Here is a 27,204-nt window from a genome sequence, read left to right on the forward strand (position 1 = left end):
AAGCGGTGAGGAGTGGTGCGGAGCAGCGCTTAAAGTCTTGTTACAACATTGCTGTTTCGGCAGAACTGAGGTGCGTTCAGGTGTGAATTTGTATATACTAACAACCAGGTGAGATTTCCTGGACCGCTGGAGTGTGGGCACACTTTTCTTTGTTTGCAGGCGTTGTTGGTGCGCGAAGGCTGCATGTTAGGCTTTTGGTTTTACATACAGGTTTCTCTATAATCAGAAACGTGTGGCGAGGTCCTAACACAATGTAATGAGGGGATTGTATGAGGTCAGATTAGGTTATCACAATAATGCATCAAAATGCCTTTAATCTCATTGGTTAGTTAACATGTCTTGGTACAAGCTATTTTTAAATCATATTTTAACAAATACTGATTTTAAAAATTAACAATTAGTCATTTCAAAAAGTCGTGTGGACATGTCCCCAACATCCCCAGTGTAGATCACACCGATGACTAATTTGGCATATCTCTGCGGTTCCTATGATGCAGTGGAAACATTAGCAGGTATATTTATATATCGTGGCTCCACAGTTTCTGAAACTATTGTAAATTGCCCTAATTTTAAATGCACACTTTTTCAGCTCAAACAGGATGAATGAGGTGAGGTTGATAACATGAAGAAACAGGCAGTATCATCGTGTTTTATTTCACAGCTTTCGTGCCACTCTATTCAATAACCTCCTTCAGCTAAAGTGATCCATGTTTCTTTCACCACACTTTATCTTCTCTGATTTTGTTGTCTTCATTGAAAAACATCCGTCACCTTTTATGTAAATCTCTTTTTGTGTTTCTCTCTGAGCCAAGCTTGTTTGTCATGAGGAAACTACACTGAGCTTTGTGGTGAGACCTCATGATGCAGACACACATCACAAGCTCGCACACCTACACACCGGGGCTGTTTACCAAATGTATATGAATGCATGGAGCAGAGTGGGCAGAAGAGAGAGAGAGAGAGAAGGGGAGTGATTGAGAAAGATGAATAGCAAAGGCGATGATGATAACAGAGGCCCAGCTGTGTGGCCTGTTATTCAGATAGAAATCAAGTTAAAACATTATAATGACAAAGCACACCTAAACGCAGTATAATCACAAGGCTCTGTGTTTCTCTGTCTACTTACCTTTCCGAGTACCCATCCAGGCCCCGGGCGTTCCAAATAACTCTCGTCTCAACCTTGGGCTCTGAACGCTTTCCTCCACTGAGAACACCTCTTCTCATTTTTCAGTTTACTGAGATGAAGAAACATTTTTCTTGAAGGAGGCGAGGTAATTGTGTAGTTTATTTTGGCGTTCATAATGTGTGAATCAGTACGGGCATGATTACAGTGCCTTTGTTAGTTCGTAGCATTTTCCACATCTTCTAAGAACTTCTTTATTTCTAAGCAGCACGCAGTAATGAGGATTTGACTTTCCCTGCAGTTTGAAATCATTGCCAGCGAAGTAAGACAAGAGTGCCAGCTAAAAGCCTCTCTTTAAGATGCAGTCAATGACTCAAACTTGCCTTGGTGGACGTATTAAAGTTACAAGTGAGAGGCAATGCATAAAAGTGGGCGGCTTATTCAATTTCAGGGTTAAGAGGTGTCTTTATAAAACTGAATCAGGACACGAACAGAACACTTTTTGGTGTGCTGCAGTGCTGCAATTACAGTTTAGTGCTTCCAGAGTCTTAATGACATTTAAATGCCTTTCAGTTTTAACATACTGTTATGATGATTTGCTGAGCTTCATTTGTTGCTATACGTCTTCTTTGTGAATATTAGCTAATTCATTTGCAGTTCTTTACTGGGAGGGAAACTGAATTCAGTATAAGACACAAGATATGTGCTGGATTTTCTATATAGATTGTGATGTTTTAGGTCCCAGATACATTTTAGTGAAGTAGAAATGTTCATGTCATTTTCTAATTATACATAGTATTACAAAAATACTATTACAATACACTATTATATTCATTTTTTAACTGTATATAAGCATTTCAGTAACTCATGTTGCTTGTTGATAAGACATTATAACACATTTATAAGGCTTTATAAAACTCTTTATAATCCTGCATGACAACTCATAACCAGCTTTATGAAGTATTGTAAGTGGTGGACATAATGCAGTATAAGATGAGCATTCATAATGCTTATACCCCCATGCCAAAGTGACAACAGTGCTTTATTACTACCATAACTTCAGACATTTATAAAGACACCTAAAGAACTCCTATCATGTGCCATAACAGATTATAAATTCTAAGTTTCTGAAATGCGATAATGCCTAGTAAACATCAATAATACGCTATAGCTTACTTTACGAGCCTTTAGTAAATCAAAGCACTCTGTAAGGTTATGAGCGATTGTATGATAATAAAAGACAATCATGAGGACTTGCTGACTGCAAGAAAAGTGTAACAAGACATGGTAAGACTTCATTATAAAACTTTGGAAATGTCATGGTACGTAGGTGGTAATTACCAAGCAACATACTTGACATTTCTTTTCCAAATTTATTGAAAATTACCCCAATATTGTTTAATAATGATATTCTGCTATTAATCTACAAGCAGTTAAGAAAAAGCTTGTTATTTCTGAAATACATTTCCTGGAAACATCCAACTAGTTTCTGTCTAACTTATTATTATCCTCAGTAAAAAAATGTCTTCATCACACTATCTTATTTCCATTCTGCGTGAGTGTGTGGAATAAAAGTCTGGGTGTGACTACATGTTTACAAATCCATGTGTGTCATTGAAGAGCCACTGCAAATCCAGGAAATGCACCGTAACGTCAGAGATTACATAAAGTAGAAGACTATCTGTCGATTGTCTGACTAAATAAACCAACAGATATCATAGCTGCGTGTCCTGGTTCATGTTAGGATGATACTTGTATTAATGTGTTTGGTTAGTCATGCTGTTGCTGAAGCATTTCCCAGAAATAGATGCCATTAGTCATGCGTTCTTGCTTTCTGAACAAATTCTGAAGATATGCTTTTCAAATGAAATAAATTGATATGTACCAAAGCTTTTTCTGTAGGATAATCCTGCTCCGAGCCACTTCCCGCCATTTCAGAAGACTGTAGGCTGTTTGAATCCGCAGCCTCTCAGGTTGACGTTAGAGTTTGGTGAACTTTTGTATGGCAGGTCACACTACGCTAATCCTATTTGTAATCAAGACTTTCTTCTTTCCCTGGTCCAGAAAAGGACCATGTTGTCTTTGGAGCAATCACAATCGCAGTCTATAGCCCGGGGTCAGGCTGTGTGTAGTTGTTTAGCATATTAAGTACGCCTTTTCGGTTTGCCGTTTGAACCATGGCCACCATGCTTTGATGATTAGCCTGTGGCTTTGTTTCCACGTCAAGGCTGCTTTTGTTGAAGTATGGTTTTGGGGGTTGCAGAGATTGTGCGATAACTGCTGTTGTTTAGATGTTTGGATTAGGGGTGGAAGAGATAAATGTAAGAGCAAAGTGCTGTTTTCAGGTCCAATTGATTTATGTTATGTTTTTGTTCAAGCCACAGCCTTTAAATCTTATCTTTGAAATGTGACTCTTAACCTAATGCATGAAATTTGACTTTTCCCTGTTATTTAGATGATTAATCCATCTCTGTTTGTCCTTGCCTCCCTCTCTCTCTGCCTGACTCACTCTGTAGCCCCTGCAGAGCCGTTGCTGTGCAAGTTTGCTGACGGAGGCCAGAAGAAGAGGCAGACCCAGGTCAAGTATCCCCAGAATGGCCGACCGTGGACACGGGAAGGAGAGGTGAGGCTTAAAAGTGTAATTAATCATCAAAAAAGAGCTCACCAATACCCAGTCGTAAAAGATACCCTTCAGTAGCCACTGCAGCTTTTTCACAAAACTAATTTGTAACACAAGAACCATGTCTTTCAATCAGTTTATTACAACATAATCCTTCTCACCCTCTGCCACTATACAAGTCAGAAACAGAATTTTTTACTCAGTCAGAATAATACCACAGCTGACAGTTTCTAAATCTACAGTAACCTTTCCTTTCAAACATTTCCTTTCCTTTCCTTTCCAACAGTCAGAATGAGTAGACCATGTCTGCTCGGAGGCTTTTTAAGAGGAAAAAGTAAAGTTAACAAAACCAAAAGTGGTGGTACTCTAACCACAAACCTCTTCTAAACCTTTCCCTGCTCAGCTTTCTAGCAAAAGCATAACAGTAATCTTCTCACGACACAAGTGAGAGTGAAATACCATTGCATACAGTACAACAGATTGTACTGAAGCATATCCCAGCTGCCTCACAGAAAACATCACAGTGGGTCTAAAAAGTCATCGTTTTCATAAACTATAAATATCTGGCTGCTGTTTCCTTTAACACTAGCTTCTTTTTCACAGTTTCTCAACAAGTTTCAATGGCTTGACAGGCCCCCATACTGGGTCATTATCAGCTTTCATTTCCACTGACATACTGTAGGCCGAATTAGAGATGCTGCTGAAAGTGAAGGCTGGCATATATAAAGGGTGTCGAATTTAAAATACCATGTCTCCAAGACCCCAATGCCAAGTTGTTTTTTTTCCCTTTTGTTGAAACTCCCACCTCCAGTCTGTCATCTTCAGAAGAATGAGACCTTGTGCAGCGGACTGAAAGCAGATTGACTGTTGCACAATGCAGAGGGTTCAGAAGTTGTTAGTGTCGATACCAAAGCTTTAATTTACAGAACAAGGGAAAGTGAATAATAAAGTCGCCACCCACACACTGAGTGCAGTTTTTAACAGTTTCCCAACATTTGCATTACGTGGAGGTTGGGAAAGAGCAGGGTGGTGAAGTGAAATGAAATGGATCTGGGCTGAAACAACTACGCGATGAAATAAGAGCCGCAACAACAAAAACAGGAGGCCACAGTCTATGCACGGCCTTCATGTGTGTTTGTGTGTAGCAGGCACAGATTGCTTTGTAAGATTAGAGGCCCCAGTGTTAGTGATTCTTTCTCTGTGTCCTGTTGTCAGCTGGACTTAAAATAAATGATCAGTGCTTTCTGTGGGATTCCTCACACATTTGTCCTGACAAGCCCTGCTCGGCCTTGCTGAGGAAAAAGCATCTCTACAGAGGTTTATGCATTTGTCGGAGCCAGGTCTCTGAGTCCAAACAGACTAATAGAGACATCTGGCCGTGGAAGTGCTCGGAGGGGCCTCACTGCGTCCTCACGCTCAGTCATCCGGCCCTAATCTCCCAGAACCCCTCACACCTAAATGAGTTTGGCCTTGGGACTGTGGCATGAGCACATATTACACACGTGATCACTCACAGATACAACATTTGTGCAGAGAAACACACAAAGGACACAAGTGGGCAGAGACACAAAACAACTACAAATGACACTTGTGATCATTTTGTGTCTCTTTGTAGTTGTCTTTGTGGTAATTTTGTGTCTCTTTGTGGTCATTATCTCTTTGTCTTCATTTTGTGTGTCTTTGTAGTCATGGTCATTTTGTGCCGCTTTGTGGCCATTTTGCTTCTATTTTTGTAACATCCTTTTGTGTCTCTGGTGGTTTTATGCCTCTCTGTAATCATTGTATGTGTCCTTGTGTTTTATTTGTGTCCCTGTTGTCATTTTCTGTCTCTTCATAGTTGTTTTATGTCTTTGTGTTGGTTTGATGTCTCTTGGTAGTTGTTTTATGTTTCGTTGTAGTTGTTTTATGTCTCTCTGTAGTTGTTTTATGTCCCTTTGTAGTCATTTAATTGTATGTATCGCTATAGTCGTCTTATGTCCCTTTGTGGTTGTTTTATGTGTCCCTAGTCATTTTCTTCTCCTTCTTCTTTTTAGTCCTATTGTGTTTCTCTGCAGTCTTTTTGTGTCTCTTTGTAGTTGTTTTCTTTTATGCCTATCTGTAGTCGTTGTATGTCTCTTTGTAGTCCTTTTATGTGTCTCTAGTCGTTTTATGTTTCCATGTAGTCATTTTATGTCTGAGACATAACACGACTACAGAGAGACATACAATAAAACAACTACAAAGAGACAACTACAGAGAGTCTCTCTGTAGTCATCTTCTAGTCATTTTATGGCTCTCTGTAGTCATTTCATTTTATGTCTCTCCGAAATATTTTGTATCTCTCTGCAGTCATTCGTTCATCCATGAGGATACACTGTGAATGCACAAACAAAGAGACAGATCAGTGGCAACACATGTGACACATACTTTGGTGGACTGTGCTGGCATTATGCAGCAGTGAGAATTGTTGTCCAGTCTTTGCTGTTAGATGAAGGAAACTTAGAGGACAAGATGCAGACATCAGGATGCTTCACAGAGCTGATCTCCTCTAGCTCTGTCTCAGAAATGGTCCGTTCAAAAAGACAATTCAATAGATTGACAGGGAACCAGCGGTGAATACAAATTCTGCTCAAGGTGAAAACTAGGATTCTGGTAGTCTTTACCTGCTTTAAAGCAGATGTTTGTTGCAGAGCTGGTACGGAAATGATCCTGGGCTTTGGAATGATTACGTTTTTCTATTTGATGTAATCAATGTCTGGCACTCCTTTTTATGGCTTCTGCAGTCTATATTCCCCCAGTCCTGGCTAGAAACAGTGTTTGGGGAAAAACCAAACATTGCAGCAGAGTTCATAATCAGGGCACACTTTCAACTCATGTGCCAATTTGGAAAGAAGAGACTTGTGTGGAATAAAGACAAAGTAGAAAAGACTTGAGTATGGCTGCAGATAGAAGAGGAGGGGGACCAGTGACAGAGCGAAAGATAAAGAGGGAGAAAAATAAAGAGAAGAAGACTCAAAACACTATTGTTGCTTTAAGTTTGTTCTAATACTGCCAAGAGGCAGTCAAGTGGATGAAGATCTTTTTCAAAGCTCAGCTGTGAAAAATACAGTCTCATTCATTTGAAAGTGATAGAGAAAGTGAGGCACAAAGAGAACACATTCAGAGAGAAGAGTGTCACTTTATAATACACACTTGACTTAATAGGGACAACATCTAATGGAGAGGAGGAGGGACAGAGAACACTTAGCAACTAAAATATGCTCATGCAGCATTGCTTAAATGCTGATATAATGCAGCTGGAGTGTAAGACCTTATCCTATTCATGTAAATGGTGGAGATTGCTAGAAGAAAATAACAGTATGGTATCCGCTTGTTGTTCCATCTATCATGTGTCGATATTTTGATTTAGGAAATGGTGACCATGTGCATTATGGAGCTGAAAACGTTATATTACGTAAATATTTGCATGTAAATATTTGTGTCTTAAACTGTGAGAGGTCTTCTTGAGCAAGTTGCATCAAGTGAGGTAAAGTTTGGGCTCATTTTAACTGATGAAGGAGCTTTTGGTGCGTTTTGGCCACCGTCAGTTTCCTGACTGACGGTACAGATGTTTGCTGTGACAACAAGCACCAACTAAGTGTGTGACAGCTCAGACGGACTGATTTCAAAACTCACCAAGAATTTCCATTTTCCTCCAGATTGTCTTCTTTCTGCTCCTCTGTGCATTCACAAATCCATATTGGGAATAACTGCTAATTACCTCCGCCAAAGAGGTCATGTTTTCACCCGTGTCGGTCGGTCGGTCGGATGGTTGGATTAAACAAAAACTATTGAACAGCTTTCCACAAAACTTAGATGGAGAATGGGTCTCGGCTCAGATAGACCCCAATGACTTTTGGTGTGGATCCGGATAAAGGGATGGATCAAGGAATTATTTTCTCCATTTCTTTAACATTACGTGATCGGCCGTTTTCAACATTTTCGTTACTTTTTCACAGACTAATGCATGGATCTTGATGAAAAAAAATCAGGCGCAATAAAAACAAATTCTGCTACCTACCAGTTTAAAATGTCGTTAGTGTGTTGAACCAGGGAATCACTGTGTAGTTACATCTCTATTATGCAGTAACACTCCAGCAATGCCCTTTTTGTGGTTATTTTACTATATCTGTGAGTATTTATGAAAATAAGTACAATTTCAAGTGGTCCACAGGCTCGCACACAATCATACACAATGATTTCATTGTACATAAGTGCTTTTAATAGGCTCGTTTGAGATTTTTCTGCTACTGAGGTCATCATCAATTGTTCTTTATTAAGCAGGTAGCTGTGAATTTAAAGTCAAGGCTTTTGTGTTCATTGTTAATAATCACAAACTGTTCTGCCTCTCTCATTTACGCCATTTCAGTTCATTACCTTTATTTGTTTGACCATTTTTCAGTATTTTAACCTTTAGGTGTTTCTCTCTTTATCTCTCTCCCCAGAGCGGCATGGCGTTGACATATGATCCTACTGCAATGCAGAACGGGTAGGTTGAACGTTTTCTTCTCAGATTTATAAACTCTGTTTACAACTTCACCTGTCCTGCTAACTTTACTTTTGATTCACGTTCGCTGCAATGCACAAGATTGCTGGAGTCCCAACTACAGCACCTGTTTAAGAGCCCTCTCACACCAGCAAACCTGCAAAGACAAGCACACACATCAGCACAGCCATCAGCGCTGATATGCACAAGAGGACTCGCATGCAAATGAGCAGACCACACACATGTTCGAACAGCTACGGGAGACACAAGGCCATTAACAGACACTCTCTTTGTCTTACCCTGCCTCGCCCTCGTTCTCACATCTGACTGGTGCAGACGGAGCATTTATTTATGCACCTATGCATATAAGCTGTCAGACGTGTAGGTTTTGATTGCACACGGGGAAGTTGGGTGGTGTTGCAGTGCCGCTGTAAGACTTTCGTCAGCCGAGGCTATCTGCAGTGCTCTCAGGCTGAATGCGGCGAGCCGAGTGTCTGCCTGTTTCAGGGGGAAATTGGAGATCGGTCCTGTCTGCTAGGAATGCTGCTGGTGATGCGATCCCAGGAGACGCTTCCCTCCAGCTCTGTGTTTGTCTTCTCCTCCTTCTTGCTGGCTCAGTCCTCCTTACTCTTTGTATCCATACTTTCCCCTTTCCTCCTCTCCTATACTGTTGTACACATTTTCTTCGTATCACCTTTAAACCAGTTCTCTTGTTGTCTGACCTTACCCTCAATTTTCTCAACTCTTCCCCTTCTTCTGCATGTTTTTGTTTTGTCTAGTCCTCTTCTTCTTCTAATTCCTACTCTCCATTTACAAGCAAACGCTATCCTTTTGGCCATCTCTGGTGTCTCTGTGTATGTGTGCGTGATTGTGCATGTGTAAATACATGCATCTGTGCGCTCGCAGTGCTTAAGCCCTCTCCAACCTCTCTTCCGAGGTCATCGAAGCTCCTTCCGGCGAAGCTCTAAATGACTGTGAAATGCTAATGCAGCTAATTAGAGAGGCGAAAGCAGGGAGGGAAGGAGGTTGAATAAAAGGGGAAGGCTGGATGGGGTCAAGAGCAGGGCAAAGGCAAAAATAAAGTCAGCCCAAGGAGAGGGGAAGGGTACGAATCAATTACAGGTTTTCTGTCCAAGCTCGAGGACGGCTGGTTTTTAGGCGCTGATGCCAATCTGATGTTATTGGAAACATGTGTCCCAACTGGCTAGACTGCTTTGGCTCATAGCCTGTCCTTTCTTTTATCAGGGTGACACAAAATTCACTTTCTCTGTCTCTCTTTTACTCAATCTCCTGCCTCCCTATCTGGTCTGTTTGCTGTCTTTTTGTTTCTCCCTGCCTCTGTTCTTACCTCTCTTACTCTGCACTTCTATCTGTCCTCTCTTTCTTCTATTTCTCTTGTCCACACACGCGCGCACACACACACACACGCACACACACAACCACACACACACACACACACACACACATATACTTTAGCATGCTTCCCAACATTTTTCTACTGAAAAGTCACTGAGGTCGGCACTAAATCATTCACTAATTTTTCAGGGCAAACTCCTGACAGTGCAGCTAGGTCACACCAGGGATTCACAGAGAGGTTTTAAATTCAATCTCGTACTAATGTTCTGTTCGCAATTACATGTTTAGTGTATTGTTTAAACAGCCGTGCCAGAGTCCCTATTGACAGCGTGCTGCTCAGGACTAATAGCCTCCATCAATAACCTTGGATCTGTCCTCTACCTACTATTTTGCTCTCTCAATACACATCACTCTAATGAAAAATACAATAAACACAATCAGAGGACTGTATTGGATAACCCAGCTTCGTCTGCTCATTTGTATTCATCAGTGACAGTAATACAGTATCTCTAATGCAAGTCATACATTAATTGTACGGTTAAAAGTATGTTTTTTTCTCACCACTTTGACAAACGTGTCCCAGTTTTTATTCCAACTTAAATCCATCCACTATAACTGTTCAAACTTTTCAAGTGACATACGAGGTTGGAATATATTGTTAAATACAGACATACAGTGCAGCTGCTCAAAGAAAAACCATGAGATCAGAGTAAAGCAGCAACTGCTTATTTTCCTCATTTAAAGCAACATTATGTGACTTTTTAACTTAAAATAACAGCTTCAAAATCATATTGATGGTACAGTGTCTTGTAATAGAGTGAATGGTGTCTCTCTCTCAGCCACTCCGCCCCCCCATCACTTGTTTCTGTACTATGTAACTTCAGTGACAGGGTAGGATCACAGCGTTACATACATGTTTACTTCAACATACAAGTTTCCAACACATAACATTGTTACGATGTAATGAGTTTTGTCTGTAATTATTACCTACGTTACGTCTGATAAATTGTTACAGACCTGGGATTTGTATTTATGACAGCTCAGAAAGTGTGAGGGGCGCCAAATCACACAAAATGCTAATTCTACATGATGTTGCTTTAATAGACTAGTTGCTCGGTGTATAAAATGACAAAAAGAGGTGAAAAATGTCGATCAGTGTTTTCTAAAGCCAAAGAAGTCACCCTCAAATGTGTTGTTTTGTCCACAACCCAAAGATATTTGGTTTACTGTCACAGAGGAGTAACCAGACAATATTGAATTTAAAGATAATAACCATCATTAACAAATGGTAAATTTACAGTTGACTCTAGTTAAAAGTTATTTGACTGTTACCAAACAATGAAATGCTTTATAAGCCAATGATTAAGCAATTACAAGTATTATGAACATCAGATGCAACTTTACAATAAACACCATTTTAATAAATGGTTTCTAAAGCATTTGATTGATTGGTAACTTTGAAATAACAATTACCTACAGTTAACCATTCAAGCACAATTTATTAACGATGATTATTATAAACTGTTACCAGATCTTTTTCTTTAAAACATTGCTAAAACCCATTTATCAAAATAGCTGGCAATTAATAGTTGTGAAACTAATCAATTAATTGATTAATCTTTGCAATTTTAGATTTTAGAATATAACTGACACATAATTTGCTTTTAAACTATATGAAGACAAACCAGAGCTGCAAGGTGCTGAAGAATAGTTGGTAACACTTTCTATGAAGCACATGTCTATAATGCATCATTATGCAATTTAACAGTGATTATAATACATTATAAAATATTTAAAATGTATTACACCTATGAGAATTATAATACACTGTGATCAATGCAAAAATAACCAGTTATTACGTATTAGGCATTAAGTATTATGATACTTACCTTATCATCAGTCATTATAACATGCTTTATAATGTGTTATGAACACCAGAGTCTTAATGTTTTATGGTTATTTTTCTAAAGCATTATAAATATTAGTATATAAGTACTTATGACTACAAATATACGTCACTATAGGCACATTTTACGGCATTATACGTATGTATGTTTATAATGCATCACAGACATGGGCTTCATTGAAAGTGTTACCGAAAAGGGAAAGAAACTCTATGTCCCTCGAGGACTTAATGGAAAATCTAAGTAAAGCCAGTGTCAACAAACATAAGATAAAACACACAACCAGCCTGCACATGAACCATAGAAAATATATAGTTATAATAATTCATGAGATTTCTTTCTCTGAGCCATGTTGTACCATCGAGTAACCACTGTAGCTATACTCTTCAACACACCAAGTAGAGCATAAATATCCAGCAGGGCGGCTGGTTGTCCGTGTGAAGCACAATCATGCTCTTGAGCTTATCTCTGGCAGGCTGGAAACCAACTGCATCCACCAGGGCTGGACTGCAATAGTTTAAATATATCTCAGGCTTTGCATCTCGCAGCTGAGTTCAAAACTGCCCGTGCTGCTATCACTGACCAAACAAATGTAATGCGAAAAAGAAAATGCAATAACAGAACAGGTGGGCACCCCGGCAAACCCATTTCACCCTTGAAATGAGGTGTGTGTCGGTGTCACAGCGGAGTAGCACCGATCCGTCCACATTTTCCCGTCTTTGGCTGGGTGCTGAGCCAGACTGTCATCTCAGCTGTAAGAATAGGGCGCATATTGTGAATTCTATTACGTATGATACAGATATTTAAGAATGAAATACAGCAAATTTTAAATAATGTGATATGTGTTAGTAGTAGTTTTTAAGTATCCTTTAATGTAAACCAACAGTGCATTTGTTTTTCCAAGTACTCTTCTCCCTCAATTAAGCAACACTTAATTTGTTGCAAGCAGCTTTTTATACATTGGTGGCTGTGTTGGAGATAGAGGTAGAGGAAGGCCTCTCTCTGTCTCTGCCTCTCTACCCCTCTCTTCCTCTCTCTTTCTCCCATCCCTTGCTCCATTATTCAGTCAACAGACACTTTGGGATCGATCGGGCACAGCAACACGGCCTGGCGGATGAAACATGTCCTCTCTAGGTACACAATGATAAATAAAGCACTGCGAGCCACACCATTCTACCGCTGCAGGGTTGAGGGGGTGAAATGAAAAAAAAAAAGAGAGGGAGAGAGAGACGGAGCAAAATCAGAAGGGCAAACAAAGGTATAGGAAGAGAAGTAAACAGAGCACAAAATGCAGATGTTTGAGATGCAGCCTTCTCTGCTGGGTGGAATATGCGTAGGTGGGAACATAAAGTGTAATGCTGGAATATTTCACCCACTCACACATTAAGGTGATAATTCAATATTATGCATAGCGGTGGAGCAGACTCCTTTGTAACATGATGTGTACTCCGGTGCAGTGTCAGGTCTCATTCTAAGACATCTTTGATGATGTGGCACAAAGTGAAGCTGCAATATTTATTGTTTCCATGACTGCCTTGATGATGTCTGATCCATTTTGTCAGCTGTGTCTTGAAGTGTACTGTGTGGTTGGAAACCAAGAGGTACAAAAAGGCTCATTTTCACCTTTGAATGCAGCTACATCTGGAGACCTGTGTGTGCAGATAATCCTCTTGACTGATGGCACATTTTAATGGTCGTAGTTCAGTTTGACCTGACTTCTATGTTTTAAACCTTTTTCTTGTTTGCCGTCATAGGTTCTACTCCTCGCCATACAGCATCTCCACCAATCGGATGATTGCACAGACATCCATCACACCCTTCATCGCTGCCTCTCCAGTCTCTACATATCAGGTGGGTGGAATCTCTTCTAAGTTAGACAGTATATTAAGTGGACGACGCTTCCGGGTCTGAGAAGTGAAGCCAATGTGGAAGTGCGTTAAACCTGCATTCTTTATAATGGCCAGCAGAGGGCGACTCCACTGGTTGCAAAAAGATGTCTGATTGTATGTAAGCTTATAAGAAAATGACCCTATTTCTCATTTGATTTGTTACCTCAGTAAACAGTTTCTTCATGATTTTATGGTCTCAGTCACTAGTTTAATTCCTTCCTCAATATACAGCATGATGTTCATTTTATTAATTATGGTCCCATTTAGAGTAAAACAGACGTTTAAGTAGGTTACACTTTAGGGCGTGGCTAACTTCCACATAGCAATGCATATCCTCCTCAACTCCATTATCTCGTCCAAAAAAGTCATTTCTGGCTCCAAAAAAACAAGATAGCATCAGTCATAATGTCAAGCTTGAGGCTTTAAAACAGTAGTCCACAAACTCATGGGTGGCTCCATCCACTATTTGTTATACAGTCTATTGGTGAGACCGAACTTTGAGATACTACAATAGTAGTAGTAGTACTTGCTAGCTTGCTAGCCAGCCAACAGATTTAGCAAAGCAACTAAAAAATGAAACAATCCAATATGGCACCCCAAGGCCATATAATGCAGCCATGTAACTCGGTAGAAATCAGTGGGACTGGAGCTTTACGAGCTTAGTCCCACCAGAACCAACAATGATTTGATACCAATAACAAGTGTTGTCTATGTAGAAAAAAGGCTGATGCAGGTTCTTTGCTATGTGCCATAAAGCTCCATTGTTGTCAAAAAACGTTAAAACACATCAATGAATAGTTAGACTGGCTTCTTCACTATTATGAACATGTAGTTTATTTTGAGTCGATTCCACATACACAGCTGCTGTAAATACTCACTAATACTCTGCAGCTGAAAATAGTCTAATGCTAATACAATGTTAAGCTGTTTAAGACAATTATACCCTTTTTTAAAAATGAAAGTTTGAATTTGTCAGCTGTTCTCAGTAAAGGATGGTGCTTTGAGTCTAACACACAGGGGTAGTCTGAAAGTGTTGAGAGATGGACGAACACATTGTTGGTTTTGGTCTTTCATGGGATTTTCTCGCAGAAAGAAAAATATTGAATACAGTCTCCTCACCTTGTGTGAAGTTAACACATTACATGGGACCAGGGCTTTTCAAAATGGAATGAAGCTGGTTTCTGGTTTCCAAATGAATAAAAAATGTGTTGAAAAAATTGGCCACTTTATTCACCGTTGTCCTGCATGTAGTCTCTGGACGTGAAGTACAGACCAAGCAAGCAGAGCTCATCTTTTCTCAGGAAAGACTTGAACACAGAAATTGAGTTATCAGCTCTCTCCATTCAAGACAATTCTTAGTCTAGCGATGATAAAACACAGGCTTATACTGCAGCACTCCTCCCATCGATCTTTCATTCTTAGGCACAAATCCTCCTTTTGTCTCTCTGTCTGTTCCCATGTGTCGCATCCTCTCTCTTCCACGCACACAAGCCAATCCAATTCATGTCAAAGCTAGTTGGCGATGTAGCTCTGGTTCTTTGAGAGACAGACTCTGTACTTGATCTGCAGTTTTGTCAGACGCAGACTGTAAAACAAACAGCAGTCCTCCCCCACAGGTTTTTCTTTAGCACGAAACGCTGCCATAAATGAGAAAGACAAATGCAAAGACACACCTTCAGCAGCACAGAATTACACCCAGAGACACAACCACATCCTGCGCCTTGTGGAAATTAACCTCCCCATTGACAGGCACAGGTGAGTGAACATAGGCAATTACTACATGCGTGCATACTCTCGTACATGTGACAGAGAGGCCTTCAGGGACGTGTTCCTCCTCATGTTAGGGTTGGACAGTGGGTTGCAGCAGGAGATGAAAGTGTTGATTTGTAGCCAAGACAGGCTTTGATGATGAAACCTCCACTGTGAAGCAGTAATTATTAGACTGTATTGCTCTCTGTGGCCCTCATATCCTCTTATAATTACTACATAACATACTGTATAGTGGACCCTCAGTTACCACTGTAATATTCTTTAAGACACACTGCCGCAGGGACTGAAGCTCTGAAATGGGCCTGTAAAGACTTGAGCTAATGATTAATTTTCTCTCTTCTCCTCTTTGCTTTTCTCATTTTCGCTCCCTTCCTGTCATTTTGCCTTCCATTTGTCCCTCTTTATGCTCTCTCTTCCTCAATTCTTAATCTTAATTCTTTACAACAATCTTCTTTTTGATCTTCCCTTTCCTCTCATCTCTTCCTGACCTCCCCTCTGCATCCTCCTACTCATGCCCATCCCCTCCTCCTTTAATTACTTCATTTTTCTCGGCCTTCCTTTCTTCTTCCTCTCCATCTTTATTCTTTCTGCTTCCTTCATCATCTCTGATTCTATTGTCGTCACCTCTACCCTTGTTTCATCGTCTCTCCTCTCTGACCCTCATCTCCGCAGGTCCAGAGCACATCTTGGATGCCACATCAACAGTATGTTATGCAACCTACGGTATGTTTATGAACCAGCCTCTCCTTTGATTTTTTTTGTGTCAAATGTCATCTTTGTCCCGGTGGAGTCATTTTCTCCATTTTCCAACACTTTTCACTGCTTCCTGTTTAGACTACATTCCTTCCTGCCTGTCATCTCTCTCATCTATGTGTTGACATGTCTCAGTATTTTACTCCTCACGCAATTCTTAGGCTGCTAATCTCAAAACAGCTAAGATTGTTCGCAGTAAGAGACATTTAAAAAGCTCAATAAGTAAGGTGAATGTCAAATTAGCTGCCACGGGACTCATTAAACAAAACTACAGTCATCCATCCTAGAAACCATAGGTCTCATCTGTGCTATAATGTTTTTTTTTCGTTATTATCACAAATTTCAGTGCAAATGATGGAGCATTGCAATAACCCCAGTAATACAAGGCACGCAGTTTCCTAGAACTGTATATGAGAGCCAAACTCAGGTCAAACAAGGGAAAAAAACACATTATTCCTGCATCGGAGTCCTACCCTGCTGAATCAGCTTGAGGATAACCTCCTTAAAGCAGCTCCAAGAGCTCAGCGGAGCAGAATGTGAAATCCATAATAAAAGGTTGCTCCCTGCTGGTTTTAAATGAAATTGCAGGTAAGAAGCAGACTAAACATAATACTGATTTTAATGCCCATCCTGATCGGTAACTACTGGTCATATTTGTACTGTGATACATATAATACAAGTGCAAGAAATATCATTGATATAATGCTTCATGTCTGCTGGAGACCTCAACATGTGACCTGAAGGATTTTTGACAGTCTGTCCAAACACAAACACACACACGCTCATATACACAGGCACATAAAACACAAAAATGTGTTGAAACACACCCACACATATATTTACACGTATACTCATGTAATATTGACTGTGAGTGTGGGCGTTCAGTCAAACACTGTAAATCTACTCTCACCTACAGATTCTCTTTCTTCTTCTCTCATACTCTCTCACGCACAAACACACCCTTCAAGGTTTCCTTTGCTGTGAGCCAGGGACTGTATACAGATATAGTAACAGGAGATTGAACTTTGAGCTCAGTCTCGGCTGAGTCTCGTCCTGTCTGTTGGACATACAATGTCTTCCTGAACATACAGTATAAACTCTGTACGCCTCCTCCAGATGTGGGGTTGAGTCTTGTGCACTATGTAACTTTTTTTCAACCTATCTTATTGAGCTGTAGGACCTATAGACAGGCATTTGGCCATTTTTCATCCCAACCCATCATAACTCAAATCACGCTCCTGTTTTTCTCCAATATACACACATTAAAATGTAAACATATGACTTTCACGTTCATCTAAAAACTCATGTTCGGGAGGTTAAAGATCTGTAAAGCCCTTACGCTACCAGATAATCTGGGATGAACAACCGAGCAATCAAGGTCCCAGACCAGATATCTCTGGTGGGACTGGGGAATTAAATTAATTAATTGATTACATTGGCCTTAAACTCCTGTAGCCCGGCCTCAGCTTGTGCAAACGGCTATACCTTGTATCAAGTACTCTGTCTCTGTTTGTTTTATATTATAAAAGTTTGCATGGTGCATCTTTAATTGTTAGAAGAAGTGAGGTGAATTATTACCACGTCTGGCAGGTGAAAGACCGCAGCAGTTCAAACTCATTCCCTGTTGATTGTTTCTCAGTAGATAAGAAAATGACAGGCGGGTTAGATTCCTGTTGGGACTGTACAATAACCTTCAAAGGGTTCTTAAAGTAGGTCACAGTCCCACTGGTACTGCTCTTTGTCATTTTATGCGAACTATGAAAAAAAAACCTATTAAACCTGCTTGTAAAACATGCATTTAAATTTTATACCCTTTAATTACACACCTGTTCCAAAAGAAGGGTTCATATGAAGGGGAAAGAAATGAATGAGTGACTAAAATAAAAAAAGCTTTTTATGCGGAAATTTTATGAAGCGAGGGACTCAATCATAAGACAAGTGCACAATCCAGTGGGAATGCTAATAATCTTGGCCATCACGGCTGGCAAAAGTCCTCAGACATGCCACATTATCTGGACAGTCGTGACATCCCACGATGACGCATTTGCCCACTCAAGATTCCTGGAATAAGATTTCCTTATAATAAGGTTCTCAAGAAAAACAATGTTCGAGACAGATTTTATCATCTTTGTGAAAGTATTAATGAGTTGGTGTCTTGCCAACATGTGCAGACTATTTTACACCTGCAAAATTCAGTTCTGCTCTGTTAAAATTGTCAGCTGTAGGGGGATGAAAGATGGAGGCAGCCCAGATATGGTATATCAGCCATGCACTGAGGGATTCCAGCAAATGCTGTCACAACACAATAGTTAAACTAGCTCCAAATTCTATTGCTCCCTCTCTCTATAGTTCTCTCTTCCTATCTGTCTTCCTCTTTGTGTCTATCTGCCAACTCCGAAAAACATTCTGTTGTCATGTCTGATTAAAATTATGTCTGTGAGAGAGGATAAAACCCTTCTGTAAATGTGTTTTCAAACAAATGTCCCGTCTAATTATTTGGCAGACCGCTTGATATGACTTCGTAAGACTCGGGAGAAGACGGCAAGAGATGGCGGAGGAGAGAGAATAAGGGATTGGAGAAAGGGAAAATAAATAAACAAATGAGTGTATGACAGCGAGAGGACAGGGGAAAGAGGCAGGCGCAGGGAAAGGAGAGGAAAGAAGGGATTACAAAGAATAAATCGAGAACAAAGAAAAGAAAACAACTGCTGCAAAAGCATGTCTGGGCTGTGCGCGCCTGTTCCCCAGCCTTGTCTCTGCATAGTCAAAATCCCTGTTAGACAACAAAGGCGAAGGCTAGTCATTGTATTTCCTGGATACAGAAGAGCTTGGCAAATTAAAGCTGCGACGGGTAGGGAGGCTGAGAGACACAGCGGCTTAATTCTGTTCCTATGGTAGCAGAAGCTTCCTCGCTGCTGAAACCAAAGTTACTGACTGGTAACTTTGATTAACGCCGTGCGCTCGTTGACACATTTAGGTTGATGCACACGAGCACACCTCTGCTAATCGCTCACTCAACAGTACATCATGCAGTTGTTTTTACATATTTGTGGTACCAAAACTGGGAGTTGGCCATGCGTATCAAACACGCACAGATTCACAGATACACACTGTAGACACACGGTTACCAAAGAAGTTAATGACTCTAATTAAAGGGTTAGTCACAGAAATAAAAACAACACTAAGTGCGTTTTTTTTGTTTGCTGGGAATAATGACACATACATGCAGTCACACAACTATATTTACACACTCGCAGGCACAAGCATAAGTATGCACTCTCTCAAATTAATCCAGATACACACACACGCAAGCACACCTATACACACAGTGGAGTGCCTTAAGGACTGTGTGTTTCCGAGCCTTGGTGGAATGCCCAGATTACTTGAACTCCCTGTCTTTACATCCTAATTAGTGAGAGGATGTCTTTGTGCATAATTACTCACAAATCCCCCTACAGGAAATGAATGCATTACCCTAACCATGCATAGCAAGGCAGACAAGGAAGGCGGCTTATTGGGGAGGGCTGTAATGAGACATCCAAAGAATTGGGATTTCAGATCTTCCCGAGTTAAATTGCCATGTTAAACTCATTTTGAGGAGACAAAGGGGGTGAAGAATGCGTCAGGAAAGCACAGATCAGTACATATCTGAGCCTCCAAAAACTGCACAATACTTGCCTTTTTTCAATGCTGGTATTTGTGTGTCAGTCTGCACAAATCCCGTGCATGCATGTTGGTGCATGTCAGAGTTTTACAACCCAGGAATACCAGTCTCTATGCTTCATGTGGTCCTGTCAAATATGTGTCAAATAAATAAATAAATGATCCGGTTCACAACTTCACATCCATCCGCCAGCTCTGTTTGTGGTTTTCTTGATAAACGGATGTCATTATCGCTATTACTGCGTATTTGATGCTGCACGGTGCCTGCAGCATTCTGCTAGTCAGCTTCACTTCTCTACTGGAAAAAAAAAAATGACAGCGAAAGAAGGTGATGAGAGAAAGAGAGGAGGGAGTGACTGAGAGAAAGAGCGAGTTCAAAGTTGGGGGGGGTCTGTCTCGCGCACTCATTTATTGCTTACCCCAGGAAATGATGTCTGATACATGAGAACATTAACAGTAACATACTCGCACAGCAGCTTATGCATGGAGTCCGCGTGCAGACACACACAGAGATAGCAAGTTTAACACTTGTTCAGCCATATATCAGTGCAGACAATTAGTCATTGTGGGTTTTCTTTTGCCTTTATGCTGCTTTCTCTCTGCATGGAAGCCTGCTGTGAGATTGGATGAAGCGAGAGAAAGAGCGAGGGAGGATGAGAAATCATTAAACGAGAGAACGTATTATATAGATGGATGAAAAGCTCGGGTATTAGCTCGATTCTGGCTTCTAAATCTACCTGCCGGAGCCAAGGCTTTGTGCTGGTTTGTGGGTAGATCTGTTGATGCATCTGTGTGTGGATGCCTCCGAGTGTGTGTGTATGTGTCCGTGCCCGTGCGTGTGTGTGTGTGAGTGTGTATTAGGTGAGTGTATGTGTGGAGAAAGTGCCAGTCATTCACTTGTGGTGTTGAGGACAGTGTTGACAGAGCATTTCAGATAGCCAGGCGGCTGTGTTCTTCAAGCACATCTCCCTATGAAGACAGCAGTCAGGAAGAAGAGCACTCACCACTGTTAACAGCTCTGACAATCCCTGTCTGTACTGTATGTGTGTGTGTGTGTGTGTGTCTGTCTGTCTGTGTGTGTGTGTGTGTGTGTGTGTGTGTGTCTGTGAAGCTTGCAGACATAAGGATCTTCACTTACAGATTCACAACTGTGAACAACTCCGACAGACTGTATGTGCCTTCGAGAGGAACGCTTCACACAGCTATAACTTTCATTGCTGTGTGTGTGTGTGTGTGTTCACCCGTGTGTACTCGTGTTTTTGTGAGCGTTCTTATGAAACTCGACAACTTAAGACGGCAGCTATACAGCTGAGATTGCGCCTCAAATACCTACATTTAATACCTGTGTTCTCCTAACATCCTGTCTCAACGTGCAGCTACAAAAGCGCTGACTGCTCTCCGGTGCGGTACCGACAACCCATCCACCGATGCTGTCCGTGCTCATGGGAAGTGTAGTTAAACAGGTATCACAAATGAGAAGTGTTTACCTGTGCAGGGATGTTGCCAGGCGTCTCAGCACACAGCGCGAGGAGTCTCCTATTAAATCTATACAGAGCTGTTGAGTCTGTAGCAGAGCTGTACTGGAAAAGTAGAGCTCAGCGCATCAAGGTGTTAGGAGGCATCAAAGCCCTTCACATTGAAGAGATTTACAGTAAAAGCCTTGCTGCTCCATTCAGAAGCGTGTTCTGTCAAGCCTGGCTGGAAAGCCCGCTGACTGGCTGCATTGCAGCATACAAAGTCAAACTATTTGCAGCCATCAAACTTAACTGTGTTGGAAGTCTTTCTACAGCTAATGTATTTCCACTAGCTGCGTGTATTTAGAAAAAAAAGATAACATATTGGTGAAGTTAAGAGGGGTTTCTGCTGTAGGTGGATTTTAGCTATGGAGAGAGAAATGCTAGCTGTTTCTCCTTGCTTTCTTTAGGCTAAGCTAAGTTAACTTTGTCCTTGTCATAGCTTCGTATTTAACATTCGGAGCATGAACTGGAAAACAAATAGTGGACGGAGCAACCATGTCAGCGCCCATTGGTTTGTGGACTACTATTTTGAAGTATAATGAGAACTGATACAGCATCACAGACAAAGTCCTGTTCATTCCTATGAAAGCTGCTCAGCGACACATGAAGCCAAAAAAGTTTGACTTCCTCTTCATAAAATTACCTTGTTCCAGTGCAGTCACCTCCTGCTGGCCATTAGAAAGAATGCAGGTTCAAGGCTTTTCGGCATTGACTTAACTTATTAGACCGGAAAAGAGCAGTATCAAACTTTTCATCTGACTCTCAGCAAAGAGTATATAAGGGTATTTCCCAAAACTACTCCTTTCAACGACTCCATCCCCTTCAGATCCCTCTTATCCATCCTAGCTTTCTTTGAGATTCAGTTTTAGTTTAGTTTGAGCTTAAGGTCATTGCCTCTTTATCCTTCATCCTGCTCTAATTCCCTTTTCTCTCCTCCGTAGCCTCTCATCGCCTCATTTCTCCAGCGTCAGTCTTCTTTGCTCTGCCGTCCCTTCAAATCCACCTGCTTTAGCCGAATTTCATAAACAGTGTTTTGTGTTTGTTTCGCTGATCCCATCAGTTGTTTGTCATATAATAATGCGATGTAACAGTTTGTTCAGCTTGCACAGCAATGTCGATAACCCAACTGATCTCGTGTCCTTCCTTCCTTCCTGCCTCAGGGTGCTGTGATCACCCCAGCCGCGGCCATAGAGCCCAGTTTGTCTCTTCACCCCTCCAGTGTAATGGCTCCGCTCACCCAGCAGATGAACCACCTGTCCCTGGGCACTACAGGCACAGTGAGTCTCAACTCTTACATTCTCCAAACTTCTGACTCTTAATGAGTGTTTATGTGCTTTTCTTTTGAGTTAATACACTCTATGTAATTAGACAGTAGAGATTTCAGTAATTTAAATTATCTTACAGCAAAAACCACATAGCCATGCACACGGAAACTGCTTTTTTCTGTGTGCAGTGACCCTGAGACCAATGCAAACTATTATGTAATGTACTGTGAAATGTCTCAGGGAATGTCAGACAGTACTTTTAATCCAGACATCCTAGAGGACATATTGTTTGTGCCTGTATTATAACAGTGTCTGTGCCACTCCCTCTCTGCAGTACATGCCTGCTGCAGCCGCTGCTCCTATGCAAGGAACCTACATTCCCCAGTACACTGCAGTGCCTGCCTCTGCCATCACAGTGGAAGTAAGGACAAAAAGTAGTTCTTTATTGACTTTATACCAACTTCACACAGCAGTCTATTCACAGGGCTGACTTGGCTTGAATACCGACTTGAATAATCTCTTGTATTGTGCCTTTCAGATAAATTAGATGCTGGTAAATGATGGTGTAGTTCTGAATGGTTATGCCATCATTAATTGAAAACCAAACATGCTCTAGATATTGTGTGACACCTCTGTGTCGGCCACTTATTTATTACCACTGGGGGACTATCAGGTTGTAAGCCTAGATAATATCAGAATAATCGATTGCCACTAATTGTACTCACTTCCCCAAAAAACTTTTATTGAATTCTAGAACAAGCAGCAGCAATATATCTGAGTCTGCTGGACGAAGTTTAATGCTTTGCTTTTAATCAATAAAGAGTGAATTTCAGCTTTGCTAAACTTTTTGGATGTTCTCAGTGAATGTTTTTTCAGTGCTCTGTGGATGAAGAAAAAGTGTTTAGTTCACCTCGCTCGTCTGAGGTCGAAAGGTTGAAATGAAACCTTCTCACACTCTCTGTAACTGTTTGTGGTGTCAGGGCGTGGTGACAGACCCTTCTCCACAGACAGCTGCCCCCTCCTCGCAGGACGCCAGCGGGCAACAGCCTTTATCAGTGGAGAGCACAGGAGATCATGCCACAGCCTACTCTTACCAGCAGTCTAAGTGAGTGTTGTAAATAGACATCTGGTTGTTTGCACTTGCCCCGGAGCTGCACTGAAAAGTTTTGTTCCACTGTTTTAAATTGATGAAAACTGCGGTGGCAGTTCTGTTGAAAGTAGATGCTGAGTAGAAAGGAGGATGGATGCCTGTGTTGGATTCTGATAGTACGCAGAATTTAATTATTTTTTTCAAAGTGGAAATCAGTTTTGATAGATTCCTGAATGGGAATTATGATTTGGTGCGTGCATTTACTAGCACTACAATTATCTCCTGATTTTCCACCTTTGTTTGGAATTTAATTTTAGATAAGTGTCACATCCATTTTCAGATTTAAGCTCTAGGAACACAGTGTACTTGTCCATGTAAACTCTTTAAGTATCTTGAAGGAATGGAAACTATTGGGAAAAAATAGCCTGGCTCATCATAATGCACAGCTCAGGAATACACTGGCCCATACAGCCCTCATTAAACCACAACTTGTCATTTTCATACCTCAACGAAGCTTTCGAGTTGCTGGTTGGCAGATTTTGTTACATTTTGAGAGGGCCAGGCTAGCTATTTCCCTCTGCTTCCTGTCTTTATGCTAAGCTAAGCTAACCTGCTGCTGGCTGTAGCTGAGAAATCAATCTTGTCTCTCCCAAAATGTCAAATTCAGTATTTGCTTCATTCAGCGTATATGCATGGAAAAGACTGGACTGTCAAATGTCCTTCAACAGAGTTTGCTGAGGTTGTGATTTGAAAGTTGAATAAATCATGTTATTCACTCACAGGTGAAGTGAATGACGTCAATCATCTCGTTACAGTGCAGTTCTCTTCTGGGAAACCTCTGGTCCTGGTCACGCCACAGCACTCCCTGATGGCAGTTGTGACGAAAATGATCAATGTTATTCACTTCACCTGTTTGTCCTTTTAATGTTGTGGCTGATATAATATATATAATTAGCTACATATGACTGCAGTGTATAGTTGTTGCACTGATATAATGTTAAGCCAGTTGCTGTGTTGTTTTGGCCACAGACTCCTTCAAACTTTGCTTGTAAAACAATCCCTGCCGATTTTTTGTTCTCTCTCCAGCTGTTTGTTTGTGTGGTTTTTCTACCTCCTAGATAAGCTGCTGGTGGTTTCCTTTACACAAAGTTCTTGTGCCTCAGTCACCATTTTTTTCACTGACTTGTTTTTCTGTCTCCTTTAGATAACAAGATTGGTAGGAATCATTGCTGCATTGCCTTCAGAAGGACTGCACTGAGGCGCTGGAGACACGGAGAGAATCAAAATGAAACAGGGACAAAAAAAAAAAAAAAGACGTGATATGGGCGACACTGAGGGGAGAATGCTTCCACTGTGCACAGGCACCAAATAAATGACAAAATGAAGAAAAAAAATTATATTTCTTACCTGGTTGAACCAAGAAAAAGACAGAGGAAAAAGAGAAATGATGGTTTGCTGAACTTGAGGACAATGAAATCAAACGCAGTCTGAAACTTTGAGTTTATCATTTCTCACTGTGAGACTGGACTTTGCCTCCAAAGGAAAAAGAGAAGACAGACTGAAATCTAAACTCAACCAACAAGCTGTACAGAAAAAAAGAACGTTTGAATGTGCAGGTAGATTTTCAGACTTTTTTATTAAAAAAAAGGAAGGAAGCAAAGTCTAGGAAAAAAAACAGATTGTCTTCCTTTGATATTAAGCTACATTATTTTCATTCTTTTTATTATTTGAGTAGTTTTCTAGAATATCAATGTTTTCGTAAATCTTTATTGCCTTAATTTTCTCAAACTTTGGGAAAAAAGTTTCCATAGTGTTGAATTATTAAAAAAAAAGACTGAGTGGTTGAATGATTTGAGAGGTTCCTCAGAGTTCCTCGGAGATGAAATCTACAAAACTATCTGTACAGGAAAAAAAATAAGGTTGTATTTGTATGACGATGATTTTAAATTATGTGGTGCAGTGCAGCTGATGTTGGTCGGTAGGAAAAAAAAATCTTCTTTAATGTGGGAAGGGTCAATCCACTGCTTCCTGGAAAATGCAGTTAAGTTTAATCATGGGATACAAGTTCTGTTTCTTCATCACATTTGTATTTTTTTTTGTTTTCGGGGTTTTTGATTGCAGTCTTTTTACCGTCACAAAGTTTTTGCTTTGCCTGCTTTGCTTGTCTCACAGCAAAAAAAAAAAAGAAAAGTTGAAAAAAAAGGAACATTTCTGACTTTGACATGAAGCAGAAAAAAAATGCTAGGATTTTTAAATGTGCAAAAAGCAATAGTTTTAGTAAAACTGTTGACAGTTTCTTGAGTCTTTCTTAACTGTTGAACAAAAGCAGCCTACAGGTGGCATATTTTATACCAAAGATGAAGAAACTAGGTAGTGAAGAGATCTTCCTTGTGTTGCTTTTTCTTTATTTTTTCACCTCTGAAACTGAGATTGTTTTCTTGCTTGTCATGCTGTTGGTGTGTGCGATGATTTTTACCAGTGACTGAGAACATGCAGTAGGTCTTAAACACAGCTGCCTCAAACAGAAGAGTGTTTGTCACGTGATCAAAAGTGGTGATGATTTGTAACATCCGTTGAGAGACCAGACCGACCTGTGGAAAGTGGACGAGGTAGGTATGTTATTGAGAATAGGTTCTTATACTTTAGTGGTAAAGCGGCTGAAAATGCATTAAATCCTGTGGAATATTGGTGTGTGTACTTTTTAAACCTGTTTAACACCGAACAACACCATCTTCAGACTGCATTGACCAATCTCAAATCCTAAACACAGACACTGAGAGGCTGTAAGTCCTATTCAAAAAGCTCTAGGTTTAATTCTTTCGGTCCAAACAAACAAACAAACTGTTTCATGCCGCTGTCTTGCCAAACAAGCCATTTAAAATGTGAGCAGGACGATGACCTCTGTTGGAGGAACGGGCATTTTCTGTTGAACAAAATCATTTCAGCTCATGTATATTCTAAAACGAGAGATATTTTGTTTTCCCTTTTCTTTTTGTGTTGCCTTTTTTTGTCTTTTGATTAAGATGTGTGAGCTGCTAAATACTTTACATTATTGAGGATTGAGGTTGGCTTGTGTTGGGTAGGTGTGGAAGAGGTACACCTCCAGAATGATGGCAATTGACCATTTTGAGTTCAGATAAAGACAGTTATTTGTTATCCATGAGGTAAAAAGCATCCTAAAACATGGAAATCAGAATCTGCATTATTTGTAGAGTTCAGTGGGCAACAGCTGAGAACAAACACCAACACAGAAAATACTAAATGGATTTTACCTGGCTGATAGTTGCGCTGAGGTCACACCCTCAAAGCCCCACCTACCTGACCCTCTCCCAATGAAAAGAAGCTAACGGAGAGGGAGGAACAGACGGACACATAGAACAAAGCACGGTTCAACCAAAATCAAGCAGATACAAACCTCTATGGTAACATAAATTATTGAGAGAAGAGAGAAAGTAGAGAAAGCGAGAACAAAAGTAATATTTATGAGATCATTTTTTTTGTACAGGTGTGTAAAAGAAGATGCAACAGAAATAACTTTGATGCTATTTTTTTATTTGCTTGGTCACATTGCCTCCCATGTCTTTCAAAATTGTGATTCTGAGAGTGTCTGTAGAACCAGTGGATATTGCTGTAGTTACAAATGTCTCTTTTTCTTTTTGTTTTCTTTTTAGACAAATCTTTCAATAAAAAAACATTTCAAACAGTCAATACTCATCTTGTGTCTTCTGCACTGGCAACACGGCACCACTA

General features: G+C 40.5%; 1 protein-coding gene across 1 annotated transcript in view; it reads left to right on the forward strand.

The window, feature by feature from the left end:
* LOC141012603 (RNA-binding motif, single-stranded-interacting protein 3-like) overlaps positions 1-27,162 on the forward strand; it is a 134,012-nt gene extending 106,850 nt beyond the window's left edge. The window contains exons 7-14 of the mRNA XM_073486120.1: positions 3,640-3,746; positions 8,207-8,250; positions 13,262-13,358; positions 15,839-15,889; positions 22,260-22,376; positions 22,699-22,785; positions 23,345-23,469; positions 24,659-27,162. Of these exons, the coding sequence (XP_073342221.1) occupies positions 3,640-3,746; positions 8,207-8,250; positions 13,262-13,358; positions 15,839-15,889; positions 22,260-22,376; positions 22,699-22,785; positions 23,345-23,469; positions 24,659-24,662 (632 nt within the window). The 3' untranslated portion in view covers positions 24,663-27,162. The remainder of the gene's footprint in view (positions 1-3,639; positions 3,747-8,206; positions 8,251-13,261; positions 13,359-15,838; positions 15,890-22,259; positions 22,377-22,698; positions 22,786-23,344; positions 23,470-24,658) is intronic.
* The last annotated feature ends 42 nt before the right edge of the window (positions 27,163-27,204 follow it).

This window comes from Pagrus major, chromosome 17 (genome assembly GCF_040436345.1).
Source record: "Pagrus major chromosome 17, Pma_NU_1.0".
In the NCBI taxonomy this organism is placed as follows: Eukaryota; Metazoa; Chordata; class Actinopteri; order Spariformes; family Sparidae; genus Pagrus; species Pagrus major.